The sequence below is a fragment of the Marmota marmota genome, unplaced genomic scaffold (genome assembly GCF_001458135.2).
Source record: "Marmota marmota marmota unplaced genomic scaffold, marMar, whole genome shotgun sequence".
In the NCBI taxonomy this organism is placed as follows: domain Eukaryota; kingdom Metazoa; phylum Chordata; class Mammalia; order Rodentia; family Sciuridae; genus Marmota; species Marmota marmota.
In genome coordinates this window covers 64,922,898-64,943,332 of record NW_026000174.1, presented here as the reverse complement: position 1 = coordinate 64,943,332, position 20,435 = coordinate 64,922,898, and the positions used below count along the sequence as shown (strand labels likewise).

The 20,435-nt window shown below is 48.5% G+C and overlaps 1 protein-coding gene across 1 annotated transcript; it reads left to right on the top strand.

Annotated features, from left to right (window-relative positions):
- Nucleotides 1–5,126: 5,126 nt before the first annotated feature.
- Nucleotides 5,127–12,416, top strand: Slc22a6 (solute carrier family 22 member 6). The gene is made up of 10 exons (XM_015477306.2): nt 5,127–5,789; nt 6,378–6,481; nt 6,698–6,852; nt 7,904–8,072; nt 8,502–8,625; nt 8,776–8,891; nt 9,892–10,106; nt 10,245–10,353; nt 11,688–11,891; nt 12,142–12,416. The coding sequence occupies exons 1-10, from the start codon at nt 5,421–5,423 to the stop codon at nt 12,227–12,229; spliced, it is 1,653 nt and encodes a 550-aa protein (XP_015332792.1). The 5' UTR covers nt 5,127–5,420; the 3' UTR covers nt 12,230–12,416.
- Nucleotides 12,417–20,435: the final 8,019 nt, after the last annotated feature.

Sequence of the window (20,435 nt, the reverse complement as noted above, 5' to 3'; positions counted from 1 at the left end):
GAAAGAGCACTTAATAAATGCAAGAAAGATTGTATTGCATCCCTGCCTCAATCTTTTGGTGACTTCCCATTGGGATGAAGTTTAAACTCTCTTACAAGGCTCATCAGGATCAGACCCAACCCTCCTCAACAACTTCAGTTTTTAACACCCTCTACCTTGCACCCTAAAACTCAATCTCATCCAATTTCTTTGGTCTAGGGTCTGAAAAATAGAGTTTATTAGTCTGTTTTCTGTTGCTGTAACAAAATTCCCGAGTCCACCAGCAGTGGACTTCTCCCCATCCAACCTCCACTATACTGGGTTAACCCCAAGTCATCCTTAAGGCCTCAGCTTGTATTGTTTGTTCCAAAAAACCTTCTGTGGCTCCCCAGAGCCTGGGTTAGGTGCCCTGGTTATCACACGCTGAATCGTGATTGTAATTGTATCTTAGTGTGGGTTTTACCAGAAGCAGACCCCCACGACAAGGATTTGAATGTGATTTGCTTATTTGGCAGGCAATCCAAAGGAGCAGGAAGTAGGGGAGTAAGTCAGGGAAGGAACAGGTGACCAGCCTGTCACCCAGCCACACAGGAAAGGGTGCTTTTCACGATGCTTATTGCACCTAGTGAAGGAGAGGAGGACACTTCCTAGTTACATGATCAAGACTTAGAATCAATTGGCTTGCTGGTCAGAACACCCCACCAAATCTTCATTTCTCCTTTTCTCCACCAGTGCTGATTCCCCTCCAACCTCAGCTCCTCCTGCTGCCTCTCCCTCCTCTGTACTACAGTGGGGACTCCAACTGGCTCAGTGAATCCCATGAGGCAGAGTCCTCATGGGTCACTGGTCTCATATTAGACTTCAAGTGGCAGTCTTCAGATGGATTTATAATACCTGCACTGTCTGCCAGTAGGATAGCCTAGGCACAAGGCGCAAAGCTCAGTTTGGTCAGAATTCCTTGCTCAGAAGGTTGCTGTGGGGTCAGCAGCACGTGGAGTCTGCTGAACTCTTGGGGTCATTTCAAACTCGTGCTTGGGCGGGTTTGAGCAAGAGTGCTTTATTTGATCTGCAAATTATTTATTTGAAAAGTCTCACAAAGTAATCAAAATCACATGTAGTTCATACTTTAAATCCACAGAACAGAATAAAGTTGTACAAAGTCAATACTTATCCCAGAAAATGAGAGAGAGTGATGGTGGCTGGCATGGTGGGAAGAACAGCAGAGTTGAGCGAGCTGGGTTCTATACAAACTTCTTGCCTGTTCTGGGTTCTGGTCTCCTTATCCACACAGTGAGTTGTTTTTACCTGAATCACACCTTTCAGCTCTGATGGTGTGTGACTCTGTGGCTCTGGAATAATAGGAAATTCCCAGGTTTGATGCTTTCCGACTGAACACAGCCAGAATCTAAGTCTAGCCCAGGGGAATCCAATTCTAAGTTTTTAGTGATCCAGAAGGTCCCCAAGGGATAATTCCCAGCTCTATAAATCATTTGCCATGGGAGCGTTTGCATCAGAAGCTCTCCTTGAACTGGGAGGCTGCTGGGGAATCCCTCTGCTACTCTAATGATCCTGGGAGCTGATCACAATGATCCAAACCACAATTCAGTCCCTGAAGCCTCCAGTGGAACCTTTTCTGGACTCATCCAGGCTTGGAGCTGGTCAGGGACTGAGAAGGGAGTTCTTCAAGGCAGGGTTAGGCACAGGTTTGTAGAAGGAGGGTGCTTGCAAGGGCCCATCACCCCTGCTGCTCCCAGTACTCCACCTACTCCCCCTCAGGGGTACCAAGTCCTGGCAGGAGATTGGCCCTGCAGCCCCCAAGCTGTTTGTCCAGCTGTCCCCGCATCCCCAGGCCACAAGCTCTTATATACCTTGGCCTGGAGAATGTTGTCAGGCATCTGGACACCCATTGGACCCAGTCCAGAACCAACAGTGGGTGGGAGGGGGAGGCTAGCTGAATCACGTCCCCCTCTGGTTCTCCCCTATTCTCTTCTGTACATGCAAGGACAGATAATCCAAAACCCTTTCTGTGGAGCAGTCTACGCCTCTGGAGCAGCAGTTTAGAACCCAGCTTTGGAGTTAGAAAAGTTTTGAACTAATCTGAGCATTGTGTATCCCACGGTCTCAATGGACAATGGAACTACACAAAAGTACAATTTACATAAACACAGCATCTTGATTTTACACTGCTTCCCATCAACAGCAAGACTTGCAGATTTCTGCCTAGAAGAATTGAGAAAGACCCTCCCTCCATGACCCTTTACATCAGCTAATTTGTATAGGGCCTGGGCTATCTCTTATTAAACTATGGAACCTTAATCAATCCCTTGTATTTAGACATAGGCCAACATAGCTGATGTAGTATGGTGTAGCAAAAGTCAGAAGGAGAGGAAAAGCCAGAGACCCAAAACAGAAAGACACCATACAGGGCAAAGAAAGGTCTAGAATGGTAGGCCATGACCAACAACCAAATTAAAACACAGCAAAATTGGGCGTGGTAGCACATGCCTGTAATCCCAGCAGTTTAGGAGGCTGAGACAGAAAGATTACGAGTTCAAGGCCAGCCTCAGCCTAAGCAACTCAGTGAGACCCTGTCTCTACATAAAATACAAAATAGGACTGGGGATGTGGCTCAGTGGTTGAGTGCCCCTGAGTTCAATTCCCAGTACAAACACACACACACACACACACACACACACACACACACACACACCAGAGAAGACTACTAGACTGGACCCAGAGAGATCAGGGTCTTGATTTGGCTACCCCAGTGGAGAAAATGGCTGAGTAGACCTGGGCAGGGACAGAACTGCAGTACTGTGGAAGCTACTCTGCTCTACTTAAGCAGAGCAGGAAAGAGAATTTCTATTTCTCTATTACTCACCTTGTAAGACATCTTCCCTACTCAAAAGAGAGTGTAGACATTCTTTTTTTTATTTGTTCTAATCAGTTATACATGACATCAGAATGTTCTTCAACTCATTGTGCACAAATGAAGCACAATTTTTCACTTCTCTGGTTGTACACGAAGTAGGGACATACCATTTGTGCAATCATACATGTACCTAGCTAAGGTAATGATGTCTGTCTCCTTCCACCATCTTTCCTACCCCCATACCCCCTCCCCTCCCCTACTTCCCCTTTGCCCAATCCAAAGTTCCTTCAGAGAGTGTAGACGTTCTGAAGAATATTTTGTTAGGAGTTATTTGTATGACTGGAATTTTCTTGGCCAAACAGGTATGAGATTGATCACTGTACAGAAAAGTTCAGAAACATTGTTTAGGATGGGGTTCTCAACCCCAGCACCATTGACATTTTAGATCAGGATAATTCTTGGCTGCGGGGCTCTCCTGTGCATTGTTGGAAGCCTCATAGCACCCCCAGATTCTACCCACCACAAGCCAATAGCACCCACTTCCAGGCATGGCAACCAAAAATGTCTCCAGACATGACAAAATGTCCCTTGAAGGGAGGCAAAATGGTCCCCAGTGGAGAATTACTGTTTATAATGATATGCTTAAACCTATTTTCTTTTCTAAAATCCATATGATAATCTCACCTTCCTACCAGAAACAAATAGAAAGGGTTCAAAATCACCAAGCTATGGGGCAGAAACTTCTTTTTTTTGTTCATTTGTTTGGGTTTGGTTTTTCTTTGTTTGGTTGGTTTGTTTTGTTTTGTTTTTCAGTACTGGGGATTGAACCCAGGGGCACTTGACTACTGAGTCACATCCCCAGCCCTTTTTTCTATTTCATTTAGAGACAGGGTCTCACTGAGTTGCTTAGCGCCTTACTTTTTGCTGAGGCTGGCTTTGAACTCATGGTCTTCCTGCCTCAGCCTCCCAAGCCACCGGGATTACAGGCACCACAGCACTTGGTTTTTCTTTGTTTTTTGAGATGGGTTCTCACCATGTTGCCTAAGCAAGTCTCTAGCTCCTGGGCTCAACTGATCCTCCTGCCTCAGTCTCCCAAACAGCTGGAGCCACAGGTGTGCACCACCACACACCTGGCTAGAAGTTCTTAATGCTCTTTACTTGTATTAGTTCACTTAACCCTCCACAATTCAGTGAGGCAATGAAGTACAGAGGAGTTTACCAACTTGCACCTTGTAACACAGCCAGTGAATGTGAAGTGAGGACTTAGATCCACGCCCACTAATTCCAGAGTCCATGTTTTACATAATATGCACTCTGCAAATCAAAAACAGAACGCAGCAACCTGCTCTCTCAGCATCCCTGATCCGTGATCTAACCAATCAGAGCCCGTGGAAACCCAACCAATCAGAGTGCAGCACTGCCCTGATCATGGGTGACCAGGACGTGGGAGCCAAAAACTGTTGGCGGAATTCAAGCGATATCTTAGAATTGTCGCTAAAAATAAAATAAATTCATGTTCATTGTTTAAAAAAGAAAATCCCACAGACAGGAGACCTGACAAAGGGAAAGAAGTGAACGAGGAAGGTGAAAGCCGAGACTCCAGAAAAACAAACCCACGTGATGTGTGACGTCGGTCTTGGTCCCACTCCTTCAAGAGCAGCCTTTGACATCTGTTGTTTCCTCCAAGTGAACAAAGCTGTGGTCCTATAAGATGTGAGCTGTCCAGAGAAGAAGAAGAAGAAGAATAGAGATGAGCTGTCCCTAGAAGAGCAGATTGGAGTAACCCAATTAACCAAATAAGAATACAAGATGCCCAGTTGAATTTGAGTTTTAAATCAATGAATAATTATTTAGCATAAGTATGTCCCACAACATTAGGAATATACTCAGACTTTGTAAAATTATTCATCGATCTGAAGTTCACACAACTGGGCCCCCTGGATGTTTTCTGGCAACCCTTCCCAGAGACAGACTGTTTGGACTCTGTCCACTAAAAAAAGACAAAAACCCTTCAAGAGACCCCCGTGTTTCCCAGAGCCCACTATAAATAAGGCAACGGCGTCCCACTTTGTCCCCTTTTGCTCTCAGACGCCCAGCTGGACCCTCCCATCTCCTCTTTCCACTCCCACTTCCATCCACCCTCTCCTGCCCTTTATACTCACTTGGAGAAATTCCACGGACACAGGGAATACTCAGAGGGTTAATCCTTCTGATACCAAGTCACACTTTAACTCATTCTCCCCAGGCCAAGGATTAAAACCTGCCGATGTAAGGATGAGGGCTCCAGCAGACCCTGAAAGCTGAGCCATCCAGACCCCGAAAAGTGAGAAAAAGCTGCCAGAGAAAGGGAGGGACAGAATAAGGAGAAGGGAAGAGAAGGAGGGGCAGCCCCCAGGCCGCAGTCCCCCCACAGAGCCAGCTCAGTTTCAGCTCCAGGAGCCACTCAGCTGTGGAAGCAGTAGCAGCCCTGCTTCTCAGGCAGAGAACCACAGGCAGGCAGGCAGACAGACAGACGGAGTATTGGTACTGGAAGTCCTCAGCCTCCAGCCACTTGGCCTGGCCTGGCCTCATGGCCTTCAATGACCTCCTGAAGCAGGTGGGGGGTGTCGGCCGCTTCCAGCTGATCCAGGTCACCCTGGTGGTCCTCCCTCTGATCCTGATGGCCTCCCACAACACCCTGCAGAACTTCACTGCCGCCATCCCCCCACACCACTGCCGCCCACCTGCCCACGCCAACCTCAGTGAGGACGGGGCGCTGGAGGCCTGGCTGCCCCGGGACGGGCAGGGGCGGCCTGAGTCCTGCCTCCGCTTCACCTCCCCGCAGCGAGGACTGCCCTTTGCCAGTGGCACAGAAGCCAACAGCACGGAGGACACAGAGCCCTGCACTGATGGCTGGATCTATGACAACAGCACCTTCCCTTCAACCATCGTAAGTGAGGTGAGTACCTGGACTCCCCCTCCCACACACCATCTAGACTCTGCCTTCCCCTCCGAGACAGACAGACAGACAGACACACACACACACACACACACACACAGACTCTCAACTTCTCCAGGGGCCAAAATTAGAAGACGAAAAAGGGATTCAAGACTGGAGACTTTGTAAAATTAAAACCAAAAACAGATGTGAGAACTTCTGAGTTTTAAAAAATGCTCTCGCCATGCACAGTGGCCCACGTCTTATAACCCCAGCAGTTCAGGAGGCTGAAACAGGAGGATCGCGAGTTCAAAGCCAGCCTCAGCAAAAGTGAGGCACTAAGTAACTCAGTGAGACTCTGTCTCTAAATGAAATACAAAATAGGGCTAGGGATGTGGCTCAGTGTTCAAGTGTCCCTGAGTTTAATCCCCAGTAAGTACCCCCGGCAAAAAAAAAAAAAAAAAATTGCTCTCAGCTCCCAGGACCAGAGAGGCAAAGAAGAAAAGGAATTGTCAGGGAGGAGGGTGATGTGGGCCCTGAGGACCAACCTAGAGGAGGGTAAGGGCTCCGGGCTCATCTCTGCCTGTTCTCGCCACCCTCTCTCTGCAGTGGAACCTTGTGTGCTCTCACAGGGCCTTACGCCAGCTGGCCCAGTCCTTGTTCATGGTGGGAGTGCTGCTGGGAGCCATGGTGTTCGGCTCTCTGGCGGACAGGTCAGTCCTGGGTAAGGCCAAAGGGCTGGGCTGGAATTGACAGCCCCTTGACTGGACTCAGGTCCCTGGGTGGGAGGCTTGCATTCCCACTGGGGCTGGTTTGAGGACCTACAGCAGCAGTAGACTCACAACACTTCAGGAGGCCCTCAAAGGCCCTCAGCCCAGGGCAGACATGCCTCTCCAGGCCTCTGCTACAGGTCTTCCCTCCCATGACAGGCTGGGCAGGCGGAAGGTGCTCATCTTGAACTACCTACAAACAGCCGTGTCGGGGACCTGTGCAGCCTATGCTCCCAACTTCCCAGTCTACTGTGCCTTCCGGCTCATCTCGGGCATGTCTCTGGCTAGCATCTCCCTCAACTGCATGACACTGAGTGAGGATCCTCCCCCACCCATTGCCCTTTGTCCAGATCCCTTCCACCTCATCTCTCAGCCCACCCCTCCCTCCGGAGCCCTGCCTGCCCTCCAGCCTCTCTCTTGGGTCTACCCCAACAGCCAGTAATGACAACCTCCTTCTCAGGCTTGGCTGTCCTCACCCCTCATTTAGAAATGAGACTGGGGACTCCACTGTTAAGGCCAGCAGGTCATGTAAGTGACTGAGGCAGGCCAGGTACAGGAGGCATGAGGGAGTGGTGAAGACTGTATCCAAATAATAGGCACATCCCATCCAGAGACACCACAGACACACTGCTCCAGCCAAGAGGTCCTAGGGGCATCAGATCCTACCCCTCCTTTTTGATTAATGTAAAATATCCCAGATTTTTCATGTTGCATTAGATCTAATATTTCTAAACACAGACAAGCTGACATACAGACCAAACACATATGGCACTAAGAATGATCATTCATGGGCCGTCAATGTGCTTCCTCTGATAGATCAGACACATTGCTTTTTCAGTGAGGAACCCAAGGCTGGGAAGAAGGGAAGGGACTTATCCACGGTCATTCCTCAAGCCCAGAAAGAAATTCAAGGATGTGGAATGCTCTGGACTAAAAGAATTAGCAGACTGTGCTAGGACTGGGACAGGACATTTGAGAATCCCACTCCCATCTTAATTGATGCTCCAAGATGGAGAAAACCCACTTCTTTGGCCACTTGAAGGGAAACTCAGCCCAGGGCTGAGGAGGAGGAGAGGAGTTGCTACTGGGGATAGACTGAGTGGGCAGAGATGCTCTGAAGGGAAAGGGGGCTCTGGGATCATAGGTGGGGGAGGGGAAAGTGGGAGGCAGTTCCTGGGGATTCTGAGCCCACATCTCCATCCCTTCCTCTACCCAAAGTCCCCCACTCCCTTACCCTGGCACCCAAGCTCATTTGATGCATCATCCACGGAGCCTTGGGAAAGACTGAGGTTGGGAGGAGGAGTGGGTCTTTTCCCACCTAGCAGCCCTGTTAGCCACACCTCCCTGTTCCAACCCCTTTTGCAGATGTGGAGTGGATGCCCATCCACACACGCGCCTACGTGGGCACCTTGATTGGCTATGTCTACAGCCTGGGCCAGTTCCTCCTGGCTGGTCTGGCCTATGCTGTGCCCCACTGGCGCCACCTGCAGCTGCTGGTCTCTGCACCTTTTTTTGCCTTCTTCATCTACTCCTGGTGCGTGGAGCCTGGGGTGGGAGGCCGCGCCACAGAGCCCAGAGGGTTCCAAGAGACAGGACCACTCCCAGAGCTAGTCACACACCCCACCCCAGAGTTGGTCAAAGCCAGAAAGCCAAACCCAATCCATGGCATCATGTGGCAGATGCTAAAACCAAGGCTGTAGGGAGAAGGCTTTGCCCAGGGTTATCCAGTTCTCTGGCTTCCCCCAGTCCTCCAACTGCCTGCCCTGCACCCACTACCTAGCACCCAAGAGCTGAACTTAGGGTTGGGGATGAATCATTGCAAAACTGGGCACTGCCTTATGATCACAGAGAGGGATTTGGAAAGACTCCTGGGCTCCCAACCTTAAATGAAATCCTTAGAAAGTCCAGCCCAGCTAACTGCAACCAAAGCCACACCAACACCCAAGCCCATCCCCACTGCCAGGTTCTTCATTGAGTCTGCCCGCTGGTACTCCTCCTCTGGGAGACTGGACCTCACCCTGAAGGCCCTGCAGAGAGTGGCTCAGATCAATGGGAAGCAAGAAGAAGGGGCCAAGCTAAGTATGGAGGTGAGAGCCCCTGAGACCTCCCACAACACCCCACCAGGGCACCCAGCCCAAGTCCCAAACCCAAGACTCAGGACCCAGGACCCAGAGGGATTCTCTGAGAGAGGATCCCCTGGGAGGAACTCAGGCCCTGGGCCCTTCCCATCCTATCAGGTGCTCCGGACCAGTCTGCAGAAAGAGCTGACCATGGGCAAGAGCCAGGCTTCAGCCATGGAGTTGCTGCGCTGCCCTACCCTTCGTCGCCTCTTCCTCTGCCTCTCCATGTTGTGGTAGGCCCAGATGGACACATTGACAGTCAGACAGACTGACCAAGAGCAAAAGGCAGGCTGGGGAGGGGGTGGATGCTATGAATGAGAGAGACAGACGAGAGGGAGGGAAAGTCAGTGGACCTGGCCCCAGCTTCAACTGAGCCCTAGTCCCCAAGCTGGATCTCAGTCTCCCAAGCTTCTTCTTTCCCCAACTCTGTTCAAAGACGAAAGCATCTCACCAGGACCAGTGGCCTCCAGAGTCAAAAGAATTACATCATGCTGGCAGAGGCCAGTGTGGTTTGCAAAAACACTCAAGAGGCTTTACTGGCCTGGTAGTGCCTTCCAAAAGCACAGGCACTGGGAGAGACAGTGAGAGAGTAAGAGAGCTAACACCCACCGCCACAAGGACACTGGGGTCATGGATGATATAAGCCAAAAATCTTCCTTTGCAACATTCCCCCTTTTCCTTCTTCTTACCCCCTTTCCCAACACCATGGCAATCCCAGAGCAGTTAGAAGATTGTGGTCAGAAGGATCAATCCTGCCAAAGAATTATTGGCTTCCAATTTTGGATTTCCTCTCAGTTGTGGGTTCTATCCAAAAAAAACCTGAGCCTCATTTTGTAGGCTCCTAACCTCTCACAACATCTGTCCCAGGACCATGGACAGGTCCCAGGCTGTCCTGGCTTCTCCCAACACCTCAGACCTAAAGATGTGGCTTGGATAACCACCTGCCCTCCCTCAGCCCAGCATCATTAGACAAGATAAAGGCTAAAACCACATAAATCCTACGTAGCAACAAATGAAAATTCCCCCAGCACGCTGGAGAACCTCTTTATCACAAGATTGGAAAATGTGGCGTATTGGAGGACTGCCCCCATACTGAAACTTCAGTTTAAATATGCCAAGATGGAATTCCAGGTCCTTAAGCAGGGTACCAAATGCAGCCCACCCCACTATTTAAAAGAGCCACCTCCTTTAAGCTTCCCTAAGAACTCCTTCCCCCTCCTCCCTTCCCCCTAGGTTTGCCACCAGCTTTGCCTACTACGGGCTGGTCATGGACTTGCAGAACTTTGGGGTCAGCATCTACCTAATCCAGGTGATCTTTGGAGCGGTGGACCTGCCTGCTAAATTTGTTTGCTTCCTTATCATCAACTCTCTGGGTCGCCGGCCTGCACAGATGGCCTCACTGCTGCTGGCAGGCATCTGCATCCTGGTGAATGGGGTGATACCCCAGGGTGAGCACCCATAAGCACCTTGGCCCTTCCTCTTCAGCCCCATCCCCAGCCATGACTCAACTTCTCAGAAGACGGAGAGGCCAATGCCTCCAATCCCCCACTTCCAAGCTCCCGCTGTTCCCCCTCCTTTCTCTCCAGACCAGACAATTGTCCGTACCTCCCTCGCTGTGCTGGGGAAAGGCTGCCTGGCTGCTTCCTTCAACTGCATCTTCCTGTATACTAGCGAGCTGTACCCCACAGTGATACGGTGAGTGTGAGCCTGTGCTTGGGGAAAGACTCCTCTGCACACAGGTTGGACCCCAGAGCACAGTCTAGTCCAGTCCCCCTCCCAACACTCACCAGTTGAAGTCACATAATAGTCACTCAATACACCCTTCTCAGTCTCACTAACACAAATGTGGCTGCCCAGCCCTGATCTGATCCCAGAAGACCTCAAAAGAGTCACCGAGTTGGGCAGGGTAGGGAGCCTTAAACCAAAAATGACACAAACATGAAGGTCATCTCCTACCACAGTAGACATACCTGATGATATGCCAGCAGTACACATATACAAGCTCTGCTTTTTTTGAGTGCCAAGATTGGGCAAGAAGGGTATTGTTTCCTCAAGGAATGAGAAACATCTGTCTATGTTCAGAATGGAATTCAAAATTCACATGAGATGTCAGAGGAGTGTCTGGCTTCCTCTGGCCCCTTGGGATGAGGGGTCACAGATACCTTCCTATGCCCTTATGGGACTTCAGTGGAAAGAATAACAGTACAAAGCTATCCTATGTGCCTGCCAGGCACCATCTTAAACTATTTACAAATATTAGCTCACTTCATCCTCATAGCCAGTCACTGAGGCAGGTAGTAGCATTATTTCCATTTTACAAAGGTGAAAACTGAGACCCAGAGAAGTTATTTCTCCAAGATTACACAGCTAGTGAGAAATGAAGCTTTCATTTAAATTTAGGCCCCATGAAGTCTGCCTTTTAAATCAATGTGTTCTTTTAATATTTATTTTTTAGTTTTAGGTGGACACAATATCTTTATTTTACATTTATGTGGTTCTGAGGATCAAGCCCAGTGCCTCATGCATGCTAGGCAAGCACCCTCCCAATGAGCCACAACCCCAGCCCCCTGAATCAATGTTTTTAAGCTCTTCTCTCATAGAGAATTTTCTTAGCACATTCTCAAACATGCAGATTCCAGGCCCCTTCCCTGGGGATCCAAATCCAATAGGTCTGGAGGGGCTGAGGCACCTGTGACTCGAAAATCCTTCAAGCAATCTGAGAACCCTGGGTCTAATGCAACCATCTCATTTGACAAATAAGGAAACTGAGGCCCAGAGAGGAACAAGGACTTGCCCAAGGTCACACAGAAACTTAAAAGCAGAGATAATATTCGATCACAAGTGTCCTGATTCTCTGGCCAGAGGCCTCCCAACTTCCCTTAAAAAAAAAAAAAATCACCAAAAGAACTGTCAAATTCATCTTCAAATCAGTTGGGGAACAGGCCCTGGGCTGGGGCTGAGCTGCTCTACTCCAGAGTGGCCAGAACTTCAGCAATCATGCTAACAAATGCCCCACCCCGATCCCACAGGCAGACAGGCCTGGGAATGGGCAGCATGATGGCCCGAGTGGGCAGCATCGTGAGCCCCCTGGTGAGCATGACCGCGGAGCTCTACCCCACCATTCCTCTCTTCATCTACGGCGCTGTCCCCGTGGTTGCCAGTGCTGCCACTGCGCTCCTGCCAGAGACCCTGGGCCAGCCACTGCCGGATACTGTGCAGGACCTGAAGGGCAGGTGGGTCCTCTCTCACAGAGGAGCAGGAACTTACCCAGGTCACACACCCAGGTAGGGGTGGCATAGGGCTCTTTGTCCCTTTGTCTCCAACCAGCTAAGATTCTCCTGGAATCCCTGGGGCTCCCAGCTCCAGGAGCAATAGATGCTGGGCGGAGAGAAGGTGGCTGGGCACACCCAGTGGAGGGCACCTCTGACCTACCAGTCCAGGCCTGGGGGTTGAATACACAGAGATCCATCTTCCTGCCCCCAGGAGGAGAGGCAAACGGAGGCAACAGCAGCAAGAGCAGCAGAAGCAGATGGTCCCACTCCGGACCTCAGCACAGAAGAATGGACTCTGAGGACCAAAAGGGCATCACACGGCCCGAAGTGGAGTGAGGGTCCTACGGTCCCTCCAGCTCCCCACAAAAGGAGGGGAAGAGGGTGACGGCCTAAGTGTGGGGGCTGTGGTTCAGGGAAGCGCTTCCCACGGGTCCCTCTCCCCGAGCACACCCCACTAAGACCCCATCATTAAAAGGTCTGACTGTGTGCAGCATCTTAAATGGAATCGCCAGTCCACAAGAGTCAGCTTCCAGCCCCCGAGGTCTCCCAGCGCCCTCCGGCCCATCACCTTCCACCCCTAGGACTCCACAAACCAGCTCAGATGACTAGGAAAGACCCTACCTCCCTCCTCCTCTAACCTAGGCAAGAATTTGTGTGAGGTTCAGCCAAACAGCTTTTGCCCCACCCCTTCCCGGAAGTTGACAGAGGCTGCCATGAAAGCAGCCAATCAGAGGCTTTGTCTCAGGCTCCTTCCCCCTTTGTGAGCTCAGGTAGGAACCTCTAGCTGCGAAGGAGGAGCAAAGAGGACACCTCGATGATGTCTGGATGCTGGGCCTTCCAGCAGCGTGGTCGGATGCTGGAATTCTCTAGGTTACTGCAGTATCCAGACTCAAAACCAGTTAGCCTCTTCCAGCTCCGTGGCTGGAAGTTCAGCCTCCTAGCTAATCTAAATTTTCCCCCTGCACTTGCTGGTCTCTCTTTATTGCTCTGCTTCCTATGGGCCCAGGGCCAATGGATGGGAAAGAGGAGGGAGGAAGAGTATAGAATTCGGGCAGGGAGAACCAGTACTGATCGTTAATTATGTGCCAAGCACTGTCCTAATCAATTTTTTTGCGCATGTTACCTCATTTTCTCCTCCCAGGAGGTAGGTACTATTATATTCCCACTTTACAGCTAAGGAAATCAAGGCACAGGGAGGTCAAGTAACTTGGCTAAATTCCCACAGCTAGTTAATCATGGAATCAGGATTAGAATTCGGACAATTGCACCAGAATATGTCTGCTTAACCCCTCTACAGCCTGGAGCCATGAGGCACTGAGACTTTAGCTTTCTCCATTCCCAAGGCCTAGTTTCTCCTTCTTCCTCTGGGAGATGAAAAGAAAAAGAGAAGGAAGGGGGAAGAATGGAGGGGATTGTGGAAGGAATCACGTGAAAGGAGCGATGGACAGCAATTTACAGTCCGGAAAATACCAGGATGTGCCACATCTGTGTCATCCAGGGACCTCACTTCAGGAAAGCCTGGGATGGCGTGGGAAAAGGCAGCCCTTTTGGCACCTACTGGTGGCAGGAGTGAGGGCACTATAGCACTCTGCCATAAATGTCCCAGCCACCCTTTCTGGTGGCACACTGCCTCCGACACCTTCCCCAGAAGCCAATTCAGTCCCCCAGACCCTCATCCCCCAGGAAAAGTCTATATGTGCCAGGCTGTACACACTGCTTTGCAGGTGAGACCCCAGGGCTCAGGTGGACTCAGGGCCATCTGGAGGTGACAGGCAGCCTGGAGACAGCCTGGAAAAGCCCAAGGCCCTGGGAGAGCCCACCGCAGCTCAGACTGCAGGACTCTCCAGACAAATCCGGCAGACCTGAAGTCCTCCTCATCCGTCCCTCCTCCTGGAACCTCTGGAGACCTGGTGTGGTCCATGGTGCTGACACTCCCAGGCTCCCTGAGGAGTTCTTGGCCACTGGGATCCTACTGTATGCCTGAGGATCATTGGCCCCATGCTGGCTGCCATTTCTCAGGCAGCACTGAGCCCCATGGGGCACCAGGAGTCTTCACCAGCTTGGAGCAGGGAGGCAGGACTGAGACTGGGAGGTGGACACCTGGCCAGACACTGGATCTAGCCACGCTTCTGCAGATCTGGGGTTCTCCAGACTAGTCATTTTGCCTGCCTCTCAAAATCCTGTCAACAACTCTGACGTGCCCTGATTCCTCCTATGAGTCTCTCATCTCTGTGCCCAGATCACCTGGTACTGCAGGTGGTACTTGTTGGCCTCAATGAGGCTGCCCAGAGCCAGCCCCTGGCCTGCCCAGCTGCTTCCCCACTGGCACAAGTCCTGGATGCTGACGTAGATAGTTCAGACCATCTATACACGATATACCCCCCTAGCCCCTGACCTACACTCATCCTGTGCCCCTGAGCAAACAGAACCTGTATTAGTCTGGTTTTAACTGCTGTAATGCAAAACTTGAGGCAGGCTAACTTTACAAAGAAAAGAAGTTTATTTTGGCTCACAGTTCATTCCAAGGTTGAAGGTCCATATCTGGTGATGGTCCTCTTACTGACAACATGGGGCATCACATGGCAAGAGAAGGGAGCATACATGTCTCTTCTGGCCTCTCTCTTCCTATAAAGCTGACAGTATTCAATCATAATGACCATCTGATTGATAACCCTGATGAGCTTACCTGGTCCTAATTGCCTCCCCAAGGCTCCACCTCTAAACACTATCATCAAATTAAGTTTCCACCCTCCTACTACTGCACAATGAGAATTAAATCTCAACTTATGAACTTTTGGGGAATACCTTCAAGCTATATACAAAGCACAGTAGGACCTGATCTTCCTCCTAGTTCTAGATTACCAAGAAGTGACTTCTAACCCTGCCTCCCCAAGAAGTCCCCCCACACACACCCCAAATACTGGTTCAGATCCCGTTCTCCAGCCTCAGCCTTGAACCTGAGTTCTGACATTGTCCTGCCCCAACCCCAGGGCCTCAGATATTATCCCCAAATCTAGACCACGGGGTCTTACCCTCAGCCACTGTGGCAGGGACTTTGTGGCCACTCTCAGTTTCTTAACGAGAAGGAAGCACTTGAGAGGACCCTCAAGTGCCTGGCCCTGGTAGAATGCTCACCAGAATCCACCCTGTCACCCAAGGTCCCACCTCTACAACCCAGGCTTCAGTCCATTCCAAAGCCCTCCCTTGGGTTCTTTTATCCCCCTTCTCAGGAATCGGCATGACCCTTTAGAGAGCAGATGCCCCACCAGGTAGGTTTCTACATCCTGTGGCAGACTGAACAACAGCCTTCAAGATGTCCACAGCCTAACCCCTGGAACCTGTGAATATGATACCTTCCATGGTAAAAGGGATTTTGCAAATATGATTACATTTAAAGAATTTGAGATGAGGAAACTATCCTGGATTATCTGGGTTAGGCCAATGTGATCATGATTCTAAGGACTTTAAAAAAAAAAAAACTTAATTTTGTTTATTTATATTTTATGTGGTGTTTAGGATTGAACCCAGTGCCTCACACATGCCAGGCAAGTGCTCTACCACTGAGCCACAGCCCCAGACCCCTAAGTACTTTTTTAAAAATATTTTTTAGTTATAGATGGATGCAATATCTTTATTTCGTTTATTCATTTTTATGTGGTGCTGAGGATCGAACCCAGTGCCTCACATGTGCGAGGCAAGCGCTCTGCCACTGAGCCACAACCCCAGCCCCCCTAAGGACTTTTAAGAAAGAGACAGATCAGAGTAGGCAGTTGGAGATGTGGCAACAGAAGCAAGAGGTTGGAAAATGCCATAAGGAATCAAAATAATAATAAGTTCAAGTCGGGATGGATACTAAAAGCCTCAATTAATTGTTCACAAATTAAAATAACTTCTGATCATTTGCAACCAAATGAATACATTTGATATTGTTAAATAAAAAGGTGGGGTGGACTGAGTGGCTAGGCGTGGTAGTGCACACCTGTAATCCCAGCATCTCGAGAGCCTCAGGCAGGAGGATCACAAATTCAAGGCCAGTCTGGGCAACTTAAACCATGTTTAAGTGTAGTCATGTTTCAATTTTTTTTTTTTTTTTAATTTAAAAGGACTTGGGAGGTAGCTCAGCGGTAGAATGCTCCTAGGTTCAATCCCCAGTGCTACAAATACACACAGAAAAGATGGAGAGCTTCCCCTGGGTTTGATGAGGTCATTGAGCCACTAATCTAACCAATCTCACAGCTACCTCCTTCTACTCAATTTGTCTACTTTCCATTACAGAAGGAGCCGGGTTGTTTAAAGGCATTAAGAATGGAAAAGAAAAAGTTCCAGTCAGGGAATAACAGGGTCCAAAACACCCACCCCACCCCACCCCCGTAAACAACTAGAAAACTGAAGGAAATGTGGGAAACAACTTTCAGACAACTGACAATACAGGACTAATTTCTGAGGAAAAAGAAACAAATGAGGTGAACCACCACTGCACAGACTTTCTTCCTGAGAGCAGCTTGGCTCTGTTTGGAACCCACAGTGGAAAAGCGGGAGTTGAGGAGAACAAAACAGAAGTTCAGGGTGGCAAAGGCAAATAGAATTTACAGAACAAAAAAGAGCTCTGAAAATTTTCTAAAATGGAGAGATCAATGCAAGCACAGGGGTCCACGAGTGAGTCTGTAGAATGTAAAAAGAACCCCTATTGCTCAATAAAAAGAAGTCAATTGTGGGCTGGGGATGTAGCTCAGTTGGTAGAATGCTTGCCTCACATGCACAAGGCCCTGGGTTCAATCCCCAGCACCAAAAAAAAAAAAAAAAGAAGAAGAAGTCAAGCACCCCAATTCAAAGCTAGGCAAAGATTTTGAACACATGCTTCACTGCAGAAGATACATGAATAGCCAATAAGCATATGAAAAGATGTTCAGTCATTAGTCATCAGAAAAATGCAAATTAACCACAATGAAATACCACCTCGCATCCATGCAAATGGCAAATGGCTAAAATTTAAAAACCAAGTTCTGTCTCACAATGAGATGCCCTGAGCCACCTTGGGACTCTGCAGAGTCCCCAACAGCAAAAAGACATCTCACCAGATGTAACCCTTGACTTTTGACTTCCAGTCTCTAGAATTCCATGTGACCAAGATGCAGCCACATGACCAAGGCTCAGCCAGTGAGAGAGACCCATCCTGGACTTCACCCAGGAGTCAGGGATTCACAGATGAGGCACAGCAGAGAATCCCTGTGGCAGTGGGTCCACAGTCCAGCTGTGGACAAGGGTCTTCACCAGACTAGTTGGTGGGTCACACCACTCAAAGCCAAGTTTGCCAGTCATCCCTATAATTCCCCCAACTACCCAATGGGCTGTCATAAATTCATTCCCCAACTAAAAAGTAAAATAAAGACTGAACAGGCATTGGCAAGAATGTGGAGTGAGGGGAACACTCATATTTGCTGATTGAAGTGTAAAATTTGGAAACACTTTGGAAAGCAGTTTGACAGTCTCTGATAAACTTAAGTACATACAGTCTGCCCTCTGTATCCATGGGTTCTGCCACATAGATTCAACCGGCCACAAATCAAAAGTATTCAAATAAAATTGTGGAAAACAATTGTGTCTACACTGAACAAGTATAGACTTTTTTCTGTGCCATTAGTCCCTAAATAATATGGTATGACAATTATTTATATAGCATTTACTTTGTATTGGGCATTATAAGTAATCTAGAGATGACTTAAAAGTATGTGAGGGAATAAAATAAATGAACAAATACATAATAAATAGCATATTTCTCAATAAAAAGTATATGGGAGACTGTTCATAGGTCATATGCAAATACAGTGCCATTTTACATAAGGGACTTGAGTATCCACAGATTTGGGTGTCTAAAGGGAACCCTGGTATCAATCCCCTATGGATAGGAAGGGACCATATATGACCCAACATTTCCACTTGTAGAGAAGTAAAACTGTGTGCACTCATTGTCCACAAATGTTCAGGGAAGATTTATTATAATAGTTAAAAACTAGGAACACCAACAGAATAGAGGAAGGGGGCTAGGAGAAAGGAAAAGAGGAGGGAAAGACGGTGACTGGGGACTGACATGGAGCAAATTAAATCCATGCTTGTAGGATTACGTCAAAATGAACCCAGCTATTATTGTAACCAGAATGCACTAATAAAGGCATTTTTTAAAAATACTAGAAACAACACCCATTTTTACTGACGAGTGAATGAATAAACCAACCACAGTCACACATGCAATGGAACGCTACTCAGTAATAAAAATGAACTATTGACACACCTTGATGTCCATGAATCTCAAAAACATTTTTGCTGAGCAAAAGAAGCCAGACACAAAAGAATATGTAATGTATGATATTGTTCATCTGAAACTCTAGAAAAGACTAATCTATCACTGTGGGCAGATGATGAAGATTGACTGTGAATCTGTGGGGGAGGGATGATGGAAATGTTCTATACAGTGCTTAGATAGGTGTAAAAATTTGCGAAAATTTGTCAAATTGTGCCCCCTAAAATGATGCATTTTACTGTACATAGTAAACCCCAATAAAGTTTGCTTTTGTTAGGTATTGTGAGAATGTTTAATTAGCTAATGAAGTGGATTGCAGTGGACATTTCCTGGATTTTAGCCAACGTGAGGAAATCCAGTCCTCGGCTGCCTTCTAACCTCATGTCCCACCACACGCTGTGTGACCCTGACTTGAGTTTTCTGAATGTGAGAAGACTCTGGAGTTACAAAGAGCTTGCCCAAAATGCAGGGAAGAGAATTGTTAGAGTTAGGGGGTTTGATGGAGGAGGAGACGTCAAAACCCTGCAGGAAGCTGCGCTCCCCCTCCCAGCCCCCACCAGAGAGGCTCTGCCACAGGAGTTTCATGTTCAACTTCAGTTTCTCAGAATGTCAAGGACCTGGGGAACTAGACAACTCCACAAGGTGGATAGGTGGTACAGGAGAAGGGAGAAAGAAGGGGTGGGGACAAAGGGACATTCCTGAGAACATTCTAGGCTCAGAGAAGGAAACAGCTCTCAGTAGCTGGGGCTAGGAGACAGAGAGCACTCAATGAACTACAATGGGAGAGATAACAGAGTTGGGAAAGGTCCTTTCATCTCTAGCAAATTAATACCCCTCTCCCCAAACACACACACACCAAACTGTGGTCCATCTGGCCTGCTGAGTGGTTTATCAGGCTGAATTCTGTGCTTTGTAGCTGTCACATTGATCATGTTCTTAACATCTGCTCTCACCAATGGTCTTTGGGGGAAGGGGACATGACTACAAGGACACAAAGATTTCAGGGAATCCAGAGCCGGAAACAGCACATTCAGGCCTCATGGAAACTGGAACCAGGAAATGGAGCGCCAGAAGCATTTCTGTATACTTACTCCATTGTCCCTTCTCGACCCATTTTATCTGTGCAAGATGACCACCAGTCCCAGCTCAGGTTCCTCACCTCTCAGACCAAAGGCCCATCACCAGTTAGAACATAATTCAAATTCTTAGAAAAGGCTGATTGGCTTCATGCAACACATTACTAGGTCTCCTCCCCACTTGGCTCAGGTGTCCACAATCCATCTAATAAATGTACCAAGGTGAGTGTAGTGGAATTATAAGGCCCGCTGCCAGTTAATCAGGGCTGTGCAAAGAGAAGATGCCCTGAGAAAGAGTTGTGGTCAGGCAAAGCCCCCAAACTTTCCTAATGCAGCATCCTTCTGAAAGTGGTAAAAAGGTGAGCCATATCCCCAGCAGGAAGAACCAAGACCCAGAAGCAGATGGTAACTAAGTACGACCAGTCCTCCCTCTGATACTCACAGGCGGTGTATGCAAGCCTCTCCCTGCATGGTTGAGGGAGCTCTCTTCATTACATGCCAGCCTCAACCAAGTTCTGAGAAATCCTTGTCCACTCACCTTAACTTTTATGTCATCAATCCTTCCATTCTACTCCCCTCTTTCCCTTCTCCACTGTCCAAAGGAACTATCAACCTACCTATTGCTCTTCTGTTCAAAACAGCAGACAGTTTGATCCAAAAGCTCACATTTCTTGCTGTCCACAGCAAAGACTCCGAATGAGGGTGAGCTTCCTTGGAGTTCCTTCTAAATGGAGACTCAGTAGTAATCTAACCTTTTTTTTTTTTTTTTCCGCTGACTGGCAAGGTCAGATATACACAGTTATCCCCATTCTCTGAGACAACTCCAAATATGTCTGTGTGAAGATGCCACAAATTACATAATCTCCAATGGGCACTGGAGATGGGACTATCATCCACCACCATATATAGATATAGGCCACTAAAAGGCCTATTTTGTAAGCACAGCCAAGATACTTCTTCCTTGGGCCAATAATGTTAAATCCTGTGGCTGCCTCAGGAGAACATCTCATTAAGATAATAGGCAGCTTACATGCATAACCCAATGTGAAGCTGGACCTTCTGGGATATTAAGCAAATGAAATGGCTCACAGGCCAACAGGGACTACTTAAGAGAGACGTTTAATCATAATG

Excerpts from the sequence above, each read along its gene's own strand:
- Slc22a6 (XM_015477306.2), top strand. The coding sequence starts at position 5,421 with ATGGCCTTCAATGACCTCCTGAAGCAGGTGGGGGGTGTCGGCCGCTTC. Across the intron at positions 6,482-6,697 it reads TTCGGCTCTCTGGCGGACAG|GCTGGGCAGGCGGAAGGTGC; the intron begins GTCAGTCCTGGG and ends CTCCCATGACAG. Across the intron at positions 8,626-8,775 it reads GGGCCAAGCTAAGTATGGAG|GTGCTCCGGACCAGTCTGCA; the intron begins GTGAGAGCCCCT and ends CCATCCTATCAG.